This window comes from Bombina bombina, chromosome 1 (genome assembly GCF_027579735.1).
Source record: "Bombina bombina isolate aBomBom1 chromosome 1, aBomBom1.pri, whole genome shotgun sequence".
Taxonomy (NCBI): domain Eukaryota; kingdom Metazoa; phylum Chordata; class Amphibia; order Anura; family Bombinatoridae; genus Bombina; species Bombina bombina.
In genome coordinates, this window is record NC_069499.1 from 655,794,956 (window position 1) to 655,807,109 (window position 12,154).

General features: G+C 37.2%; 1 protein-coding gene across 6 annotated transcripts in view; it reads right to left on the reverse strand.

Annotated features, from left to right (window-relative positions):
- Window positions 1-12,154, reverse strand: part of TENM1 (teneurin transmembrane protein 1) — a 1,037,319-nt gene that overhangs the window by 298,116 nt on the left and 727,049 nt on the right. For all 6 annotated transcript variants that reach the window (XM_053699127.1, XM_053699121.1, XM_053699124.1 and 3 more), the window contains one exon: window positions 7,115-7,382. In XM_053699127.1, coding sequence (XP_053555102.1) covers window positions 7,115-7,382 — 268 coding nt within the window. The remainder of the gene's footprint in view (window positions 1-7,114; window positions 7,383-12,154) is intronic.

Sequence of the window (12,154 nt, forward strand, 5' to 3'; positions counted from 1 at the left end):
TCATGTGTACCATAAATGCTATAGAAGCAAATAGCAGCAAACTCGTTATACAGATACCTCAAACGATGTGACCGTATTACATGCACAAAGTGTAGCACGACCTATGTAATCACCCTGTTCAGCATCGGACCAACCTCGCGCTGAATCTAGCACAGCTACTAGCGGAACAACAAGGGATATGCGCATGCGTGGAAACCCGGCACAGTCCAGCCCCCAATGCTCCAGCTAGGTACCCAATAGGATAGAAAGGACAAGCCCCCACACCGGACAAACAGAGTTAATAAAATGGCATGGTAAGAGGGCCCCAAGGTACTACTAAGGGAAGGAAGGGTCCGGGTCATGAACGTAATAAATGCAGCAGGATATGCAGTAGAAGATAGTACAACACCCCTAATACCCAGATATCAGGACTCACCCACTTAGGTCTAGTAACCCAGCTAGTTCAGTCTGACAAACACGATGAGAAGGGTATATGCGTCTGTCATTTCTAACCTGTCAGCACCGGTCTTGCGGTCAAGATAGGCCGTCAGGGACCTTGCCTTACACAGTAATAATTGACTGGGCATGGCTTACACGCATGCGCACACTTATAGACATCCTTTTTGTGACCCTGTAAAATTGCCTATGCACGGACAATAGGTGTCTTGACCGCAAGACCGGTGCTGACAGGTTAGAAATGACAGACGCATATACCCTTCTCATCGTGTTTGTCAGACTGAACTAGCTGGGTTACTAGACCTAAGTGGGTGAGTCCTGATATCTGGGTATTAGGGGTGTTGTACTATCTTCTACTGCATATCCTGCTGCATTTATTACGTTCATGACCCGGACCCTTCCTTCCCTTAGTAGTACCTTGGGGCCCTCTTACCATGCCATTTTATTAACTCTGTTTGTCCGGTGTGGGGGCTTGTCCTTTCTATCCTATTGGGTACCTAGCTGGAGCATTGGGGGCTGGACTGTGCCGGGTTTCCACGCATGCGCATATCCCTTGTTGTTCCGCTAGTAGCTGTGCTAGATTCAGCGCGAGGTTGGTCCGATGCTGAACAGGGTGATTACATAGGTCGTGCTACACTTTGTGCATGTAATACGGTCACATCGTTTGAGGTATCTGTATAACGAGTTTGCTGCTATTTGCTTCTATAGCATTTATGGTACACATGACCCTTGACTATGTAGTACGGGTATTATGAGTTAGGCATTTACTATAAGTGCATTACGTGAATTGCATTTCAATATGTTGAGGTGCCGTGGTTTAACTAAACGTTTTTTCAACCCCTTTTTTCTACACATTCTTGTGTTCCTGTACTTAGCTAATAATATTGTGATATGTCTCTTTAAAAGGACACACTGCCACTGGGGTATTAGAAGTACTAATATACAGCAGGTGTATTATGTGGTAGGATGATGTGTTGATTTGCTAATTGACCTGATGCTAATTAACCATAATGATCTGGTTTCTTTGATGTCATTGTTGCATTGGTAAATGTATTTACTTTGAACTGGTTGCTTGGTTGCTATGGCAACCATTTTTGGCGGTTTTTTGCACTAGGGGGAGGGGTTTGTGTATGCTTAAATGTTTGTCTCACTTGTATGTTGTTGGTCTGATGAAGGGGAGCATTCCCCGAAACGTTACTGAATAAACTACTTATTTTTTACTTAAGTCCAGAGAGTGCTGTTTCCTGTTTTGCTACATTTCAACTACTCTAGCACCCTGGCCCTTGGAGAACTGTTTGTGAGAGTGCAACTGACTCTTTTTGCTTATATATATATATATATATATATATATATATATATATATATATATATATATACATATATATAATCATGTATATTAATATATAAACTAATATATATATTAGTATATATATATATATATTGTACCAAAATACCGTCATATATATGTAGACATATGTATAACTAGAATATATTTTGATATGTAAAGAACACTGGAATGTGAAATATTCATATTTTCATGTTAGCACACTTGAGAATATATGATCTGGTTTGCGATGAGTAGGGTGTTAGGCTTTTTCACCACATTTTTTGCTCCTTTGACTTCTACAGGGCAATAAGTTATCATGCTTTAACATGCATCCGGTTAGCGCGTGAGCGAAAACAGTTTACTTTCAACTTCAAATATGAGCGCTACCCAATGCACTATATGCTTGCTTGGATCGTTAAATACCACTCCACTTGTAATCTGGCCCTGTATTGGTTGTTTCCGAACCAACAAATTTGTTTGGGCCCCTGCATTGCACCAAGGCAAAAAAATAAAAATAATAATCTGCTCCTATTATTATTATTTTTTTTGTAGTAAGTCTTAGAAAAAAATCAGAAAACAAAAACTAAAAATCAAAATCAAACTATGCCCATGCACAAAAGGCAGTAACATTCAATTAAAGAAAAAATCATTGATTTTCTTTTTGGTCTCTCCCCAAATCCTCTATTAATAACACAAGTAGCATTAATTTTCAGATTTCATAACCCATCAATTCATTTTGTGGTCTGTAACTATAACGATTGTATATTTATCACAGAAGGACAGGCGCCTTATATTCTGTTAAAAGCATAGAGGGCACCTCAGGATTTTAAAGCAACAATTTTGTCATTAAAGTGGAATACCCAAATGAAATGATTCCCAATTTTAATTTTGTATGTGCCAAATGTATAATATTATTGTTTATCTTCTCTATAACATGCTAAAATCAGGCTTAAGTGGTCAAATATTCCTTATAATGGTGAGAAGACAATGTTATTTTTTAAACATTTCTGACAGCAGATTTACCATAATATACCACACTGTTGTAAAGAAAGCACAACAATCTTTAATCTCTGTGAGGAGGGTGATAGCGAAGGGGTCCTTAGTGGACTTAAAAGGCATTTTACACACCTAAAAGAATGTGTAAGACAAAATTAAACTTTCATAACTTAGAAAGAGCGTATGAGTTGGGGAAAAAAAATAAATACTCCTGTGTATACCTCAGTACATTTTTGTCATTAAAGGAATAGTGTACTGTAAAATTGGTTTCCCTTTAATGTGTTTCCAATGACTTTCTTATCTTATTTCTGTCTGTAAAAGAAGCCCAATACATAGACAGAACAATTGAAAATTAACATTTTATTACTTTTCTCTCCTACCTCCCACTGGGAGTGTAATTTCTTCTGAAGGCTATCTGTACACAGCTTTTCTATAGCCAATACCCAAGTATATTTCAGTATAAGTGTGGATACCAAAAGCAATTTTAAATATCAAACTAAATGTAAAAGAGCCATTTGTAATTAATGTGTAATACACTTCCAGCAGGTAAAATGGATAATTGGGAACAGTTTAAAGTGAAATATCCAATTGCAATTATTTCCAATTTCAATTTTGCTTTTAATTCAGTGAACAATCAGTCCTCAAAATTAAACTTTCATGATTTACACACAGCATACAAGTTTAAAAAAATATTTGTATTCCTATTTATACCTCAGTATGCTCCCAACAAAAGATACCAAGAGAAAGAGGTTAATTTGATAGTAAAAGGGAACTGGATTTAGTTTTTCAAATTGTACCCACTATCATGAAATTTTAATTTCTGACTTCTATGATTTTAGAATTTTGTCAAGAAAAAACTTTGAAGTTCCCATTTTAGAAACCATAAACAATATTTATGTTTTAATCACCATTTACAAAAACATATTTACAAATGTTACAAAAAAATAAACCCCGGAATAGAGAAAACTGGTCCTTTAAGTGTGCAGAGATAAACCACAATTCGGCAAGTTTGCTGCTCTGCTGAACTCCGGAATTGGTACGTTAACACCACTTTGACACTGCTCTACTCAGAAAAGACACAGGGTTAGAATAAAACCTCCATCCATTGAACTGAGCTAACACACGTAAATAGACCACTGGTCACAGTAATACTTTTCCAGAGGTCAAGTTTCAACGCAGCCGGATCACTATACCAATCCTAGCCGTGAGGAAGCTGGAATGATTTCATCCCGGTGATACTAGGCCTATCCTTGGAGCAGTCATCAAAAGTGTAAGTGTTTTTCTTCACCCCAGGACTGGAATTACCACTTTTCCCTAGGACCATAATTACTGCTTATACATGATATTTTGAACAGGGCGTTCCTCTTCTGATCAGCTAACGGATTTCACTATTCATGATCGCTCCAAGCTTTGTTCCAATATTACCAGGTTGGAGTGTGGGTAAAAGCCTGATCATGCCGGATCCATGTCTAATTTAGACAGATACACACAAATTTAAATGTTGCCCACACAAACACATCCAGACACTTCTGAATCCAACAATATTTTACACAGAAACATCTGGGTCCTTCCAGAACCAACTATTTTTTATAGAAAAACAGCCGGATCCTGCTGGATCTGTGTTTAATTTAGACAGATACACACAAATTGAAGTGTCTTCCATGCAAACACATCCAGACACTTTTCAATCCAACAAAAACATCTGGGTCCTTCCAGAACCAACTCTTTTAGTGTCTGCATGTGTTTGTGTGGAAAACACTTTCATTTGTGTGTATCTGTCTAAATAAAACACGGATCAAGCTGTTTCTCTATAAAAAAGGAGTTGGTTCTCGAAAGACCCAGATGTATTTGTGTAAAATATTGTTGGATCCAGACGCGACTGGATGTGTTCGTGTAGAAAACGCTTAACCCCTTAAGGACACAGCTTCTGTTTGTTCAATTGTTTCATAACAAAATAATTTCATCATTGGTCCTTAAGGGGTTAAATTTGTGTGTACCTGTCTAAATTAGACATGAATCCGGTAGGATCCGGCAAGATCAGGCAGGATCTGGCTTTTACCCACTTCCACCTGGTTGTCTCTATGGCTAGGGTCGGTGGAATGATCTGGCTGCATTGAGAATTTGCCCTCTGGAAAAGTGTTGTGTGTTTAGCTGAGTACAATGGATGGAGGCTTCATTCTAACCATGTGTCTCTTCTGGGAAGAGCAGTGGGAAAGTGATGTTCCTTGCTGAGGATTTGCAGTGTTGGAACTGCTACAGTACTGATTCCAGAGTTCAGCAGAGCAGCAGACTTGCCGAATTACGGTTTATCTCTGCACACTTCAAGGACCAGTATTTTCGATTCCAGGGTTTATTTTTTTGTAAAATTTTGTATATGCTGTTTGTAAATGGTGATTTATATATCTGTGCTGTATTTATAATAAAAGGGTTGATGCACGAGTGCTGCTATAAAGTCAATGCGACTTCTTTTCTTTTTACTGATATAGGTGATCATGATTCTGGAAACAGGAAACAGACTTTTTTAGATGATTAGACCCTAGGCAATCACCTAATGCCCTATTGAAATAGCTGTAAACAACATTATAATTTGTCACGCTATACATTTTAACAAATCATCATAGTGTACTAACAAGTTGTATGACTAGAAAAGACTAAGAAAGGGACATGGTAATTCATAAACAGCCACTATTTCTAGCAATCAAATTGATAGTTAGCTGAATAAATTAATGTGTTTCATTATGTCCTAAGCCTAACAACCCCTGATTAAAATATATATCAAACAATTATGATCCTTCTGAAGCTTGTTGACAAGCAATATAATTAAAGCTAAAAATATTCTTAGACAGGATTCATGAATACATTAGAAAATGTTTAGGGTTTAAAAAAAATATATTCAAAGATCTGTCACTGTTCATTAAATAAACTTATACAAAGATAAATAGTTTGAGGGATGTGCAATTAAAGGAAGTAATATATCTGCCAGCTTCAGACATTACGTATGGTAAACTGAGAGAGTAATGAGAATGTTGCTGTTTTTTTAAAGATCTGTCCGCCAGTAACCAGTCTTTTTAAAATAGCAGGATGACAGGCTACTTGTCAAATGCAGAAGAGCTGAAAGAACAGAAATACAAATATAGCAGACTGATAGAGTGCTGGGGGTCAGTTAAGGCAGCCATTTAACATTCGTCCAAAAATAGGTTGATTTTTATCTTGTCACAAGACATTCAGTTTTAACAATCAGCTAAAAATAGAGGGTTGGCATGACATGCAGAATTCTAGCTCATAAATTCTCTTTTTTATGTGCTAGAACTTTTAAAGGCATGTAATAAGTTCAGCAGTATTTGTCACAAAAAAATGACTTCATGGCACAGGGTCTCTGAACCTTGGAGAGATCAGCATGGGATCCACTAAGAGGTCCTGCTAATATATATATATATATATATATATATATATATATATATTATATTATATATACATATTATGAAGCTGTGAACACATCTTCGGATCCCTTGAGGCACAGGTTCCTTTATGTAAGCCTGTAACCGCAAGATAAGAAGCTTCTTCCTAGCCACTACCCAAACTTAGAGGTAGAGGACTTAAAGAGACACTAAACCCAAAAATGGGCTTTCATGATTCAGATAGAGAATACAATTGTAAACAACATTCCAATATACTTCTATTATCTAATTTGCTTCATTATGTAGATATCCTTTGATGAAGAAATAGCAATGCACATAGGTGAGCCAATCAGATGAGGCATCTATGTGCAGCAACCAATCAGCAGCTACTGAGCCTATCTAGATATGCTTTTTAGCAAAGTATATCAAGAGAATGAAGCAAATTAGACAATAGAAGTAAATTAGAAAGTTGTTTAAAATGGCATGCTCTTTCTAAATCACGAAAGAAAAAAATTTGGGTTTAATGTCCCTTTAACACATCCCATACTCATAGGTCATGGTTGATTGCACAGGGGGCGGGGCTGCACATGCTATATTAAATTCCAACAGCAAATGCTGCCTTACCCCCACACATGTGAATGAACATGATCCCTGTCTGGGAACCTTGTTTGCTTGCATGTAATAAAGGGAAGCCAAGGTCTCCACTGTAATCTGTTACAGAAAGAGACAGATGATATTGCAACTAGTTCTAAAAGTAGCAGTCTTCATTACAACCTTATATATGTCATTTATGTGTTTATAAGTGTTTCATGCCCTTCACAAAATCACAAAACAAATCACTTACTGATTCACACATTGATATGTATGCAAAAGAAAGATCATATAATCATTAAAACCATGGAATCAGGGAAAAAAAGATAAAACATTTTACCTAGTTGTAAAGGATTTTAATACATACCTAATGCCTCTGTAAGGCCAGAAACCTTTTGGCCATAAATGTCAGTTTTATTCCAGGCAAATGTATAGACCAAGTTGATAGCAGCAGGGAACCATTTTTGTATAAGTCTTCCTTCCACTGCTACTGTCAGGTGCACTTTACTCAGCCCAACAGGGATTGTTGCGTGGGTCAAAATAATATGAACCAAACTTTTGTATCCTAGCGTTCGGCTGCTTAAGTAGCTGAGTTTCACAAAACTAGAAGGGATAGAAATTTCCTCTGCCACAACCTGCAAGAGAAAAAAAAAAATAATAACATCCTTTCAAGGTAGGTAGTATCAAGGTTGGAATGTTTTTTATATCCTCATATTTCAGATGTAACAATTTCTGTCACAAATACTAAAATCCTATTCTTCAAAAGCTAGTATCATGATAGCTATATCTTGTCATCATTTTGTTATTATATGCTAGTTTACTGTGGAAAGATAAAAAAGAAATCTTTAAATGTCTGTCTATAAAAGAAAGGTAGAATACAGGGAAAATTGAACACAATGAACAAAGAAATGTATCTTTTCTGCATCTAAGAAAAAATACAATCTGTAAAATTTGTAACATAGATTTTGTACATAGTCACATTAAAAATACAGGCGGCCCTCGTTTTACAACAGTTCAATTTACACCGTTTCAGAATAACAACCTTTTTTTCCAGTCATGTGACTTCTATTGAAAAGCATTGACAAGCAGTGCATTTATTAAAATAGCCAGTAGGTGGAGCTGTCCGCTTGTGTTGCAGCAAAGCCAAGCAAGCTGAAATTAATCAGTTTAACCAGACCTGAGCTATCGAGCAGATTTCAAAGGAACAAGATCTTCCTGTCAATAAATCAGTCCAGATTGGAATGCATAGAAAGAACTGTTTGCAGAAAAATGCAAGTGAAGTCTGTGTTGTGTGATTATTTTATTAGGCTTATAATGCTGTTTAGCAAATGTTTTTGTTCATTTAACTTAGTTTAATTATATATTCTGTGTTGTGTGATTATTTTATTAGGTTTATAATGATGTTTAGCATTTAAAGTCTTCATTTCAAAGCTTTAAAAATAATGTATTAGGTGTTACTTATGACAATTTTGAGAGGGGCCTGGAACCTATCTCCCTTACTTCCCATTGACTTACATTATAAACTGGGTTTCAATTTACAACGGTTTCGATTTACAACCATTCCTTCTGGAACCTAACCCCGGCGTAAACTGAGGGCTACCTGTATTTGTTTTTCACAAACAAACAACATTTTTTTTATATGTATCTAATTATATGGCTAAAATATATTTATATACAGATTATTCAGCAGTTTAAATTTTCAAAACTTTGTAGGAGATTTTTAAACTTGCCATTAACTTTATGCATGTCAGATAGGGTTGCCACCTCAGCCATGTTTTTCTGGACACTTATTAGTTACACATGGTGCAGGGTGTGTAGGGAGGAACATGAATAGTGCTGTCCAGAGACACAATGCATGTTCCTCCCTGCACACCCTGCAGCATGTGTAAACCATGTGTTCAGGAAAACATGGCGAAGGAAGCAACCCTAATGTCAGCTGGACATTTTGGGCTAGATTACAAGTGAAGCGCTAACGTTTGCTCCTGAGCGATAAGGGGTTTATCGAGGGTGTTTGTGCTCACCGGGTTTACGAGTCTAAAGGTAAACGCGGTTGATTGAGCACAATGGCAATTTACGCTAGAATGATTACTGCGTCCTTAGACCTCTGGTTAACTGTTTTGCAAAAGTAAAAAAAGTGTCACAAAACACATAAAAAATACATTACACATTACACTTATACCCATAATATCATCATTATTCTAAAAAAATATTGCACACTAAAGTTATAAGGGCTCAGAGACATGAGGTTTCAGATGTTAGAAAAAAAAGGCATCCAAAGGGCTTTAAACTAGAGACACATACATATACATCTCTAAAGATGTGTGTATATATATAGTATATATTGTGACAGGGTCAGAGATCATTATTATGTTAGCAGGAGAATGGAACTCTGTTTATCCAGACTAAAAACAGTTTAATTTCAGGTGCTCTCAGCTGGTGCATTTAGCTAGCTAGCAAAAGGCTGCTCTGAGAGCAAAGCATTGTCTCTCTCTTCCTCCTGGGAGAAGCAAATCACCTGACAGACTGCCTGTAAGCACAGGGGACAGAGGGAGACACAGAGGGAGACAAAGCAGGTACTTTAAAACTATTGTTTTTTCTATAAAGCAGTTGTTTACTGGGGACAGATTAGATGCCCCAGTAATATACACCTAGATTTAGAGTTTGGCGTTAGCCTTAAAAAGCAGCGTTAAGGGGTCCTAATGCTGCTTTTTAACGCCCGCTGGTATTACGAGTTTGGCAGGTAAAGGTGTACCGCTCACTTTTTTTCCGTCAATTGCGTATCCTATCTTTTTTAATGGAATTTTCCTAACACCGGTATTACGAGTCTTGAAAGAAGTGAGCGGTACAGCCTCTACCTCCAAGACTCCTACCGCATAAAAAAGTCAGTAGTTAAGAGTTTTATGGGCTAACGCCGGAACATAAAGCTCTTAACTACAGTGCTACAAAATACACTAACACCCATAAACTACCTATGAACCCCTAAACCGATGCCCCCCCACATTGCAAACCCTATAATAAAATTATTTAACCCCTAATTTGCCGACCGGACACCGCCGCCACCTACATTATAGCTATGAACCCCTAATCTGCTGTCCCTAACATCTCCGACACCTATATTATATTTATTAACCCCTAATCTGTCCCCCCCAATGTCGCTGCCACCTACCTACACTTATTAACCCCTAATCTGCCGACCGGACATCGCCGCCACTATAATAAATGTATTAACCCCTAAACCGCCGCACTCCCGCCTCGCAAACACTATAATAAATTTTATTAACCCCTAATCTGCCCTCCCTAACATCACCGCCACCTACCTACAATTATTAACCCCTAATCTGCCGTCCCCAATTTCGACGCTACTATAATAAAGTTATTAACCCCTAAACCTAAGTCTAACCCTAACCCTAACACCCCCTAAGTTAAATATAACTTAAATAAAACAAAATAAATTAATATAATTAAATAAATTAATATAATTAAATAAATACAATAAATACAAAATAGTTAATAACTATTTAATAGCTACCTAGTTAAAATAATTACAAAATTACCTGTAAAATAAATCCTAACCTAAGTTACAAATACACCTAACACTACACTATCATTAAATTAATTAAATAAATTAACTACAATTATCTAAAATTAAATACAATTCAATAAACTAAACTATAGTACAAAAAAACAAACACGAAAATTATTAACTATTTAATAGCTATTGTACCTAGATAAAATAAATACAAAGTTGCCTGTAAAATAAATATAAATCCTAAAATAGCTACAATGTAACTATTAGTTATATTGTAGCTATATTAGGGTTTATTTTATAGGTTTATTTTTAACTAGGAATAATTTATTTAATTATAGTAAATTTATTTAGATTTATTTAAATTATATTTCAGTTAGGGGGGTGTTAGGGTTAGACTTAGGTTTAAGGGTTAATAACTTTATTATTGTTGGGGGCGGCAGATTAGGGGTTAATAATTGTAGGTAGGTGGCGGCAATGTTAGGGAGGGCAGATTAGGGGTTAATAAAATTTATTATAGTGTTTGCGAGGCGGGAGTGCGGCGGTTTATGGGGTTAATACATTTATTATAGTGGCGGCGATGTCCGGTAGGCAGATTAGGGGTCAATAAGTGTAGGTTGGTGGCGGCGACATTGGGTGGGGGGGGACAGATTATCGGTTTATAAATATAATATAGGTGTCGGCGATGTTAGGGACAGAAGATTAGGGGTTCATAGCTATAATGTAGGTGGCGGCGGTGTCCGGAGCGGCAGATTAGGGGTTAATAATATAATGTAGGTTTCAGCGATAGCGGGGGCGGCAGATTAGGGGTTAATAAGTGTAAGGTTAGGGGTGTTTAGACTCGGGGTTCATGTTAGGGTGTTAGATGTAGACTAAGAAAGTGTTTCCCCATAGGAAACAATGGGGCTGCGTTAGGAGCTGAACGCTGCTTTTTTGCAGGTGTTAGGCTTTATTTCAGCCAGCTCAGCCCCATTGTATCCTATGGGGAAATCGTACACGAGCACATTTTTCCAGCTTACCGCTACCGTAAGCAACGCTGGTATTGAGGATTGAAGTGGAGCTGAATTTGGCTCAACACTTACTTTTCTGAGGCTAACGCAGCCATTCAGAAAACTCGTAATACCAGCGTTGTCTTAAGGGTGCGCTGGAAAAAAATGGCTCGTTAGCACCGCACGGCTTTACCGACAAAACTCCAAATCTACGCGTTTGTTAGTAATCCTTCAAAGTTTAGTTAGCCTCTTGAGTTAGGAGTAGGTGTTTGTTTTGTTTTGTTTCTGAATCAAAAGCTAATTATGTGAAACCTGCTGTGTAACAAATGAATAGTTTGTTTCTGAATCAAATGAACTATTTCTTCTTGCTAAAGCCAAAAGCTCAGCCACCTTGTCACAGTGGTGTCAGAAGTGAGATTGGTCTAGTACTGGGAGATTAAAAGTACAGAGTCACTAAAAGAAGAAAATATAAAAGTTTGTGTTTACAAAAATGTAGTAGATCGTAAAAGCCCTGTTACAGGCCACAGCAGTGCAGCAAGAAAGTAACTTGGAGCAGTAATCAAGGCATAAAACACTGACTGCATTATGCTTAAAGGGATAGTGAAAATCACAAGGTGAGACTTCTCAGCATTAATGCAATGTATATAGCAAATTATGCGTGATGTGCATACAGGTGAAATCAACTCTATCAGCGAGTCCCACTCATGCGGGCATCACCTATACAATAGAATTTCCAAGTATGGATAACAATAAGGTAAGGACTCACCCAGATAGCACCCTTTCAGTGTAGAATGATCCTGTAATATTCAGTTGCTGTGTTTATAGCAGTTCTGTTTACACATTCAAGCACCGAACATCCGTGTGTGCAGAGAGTTACAATCCAGGGCCTTCC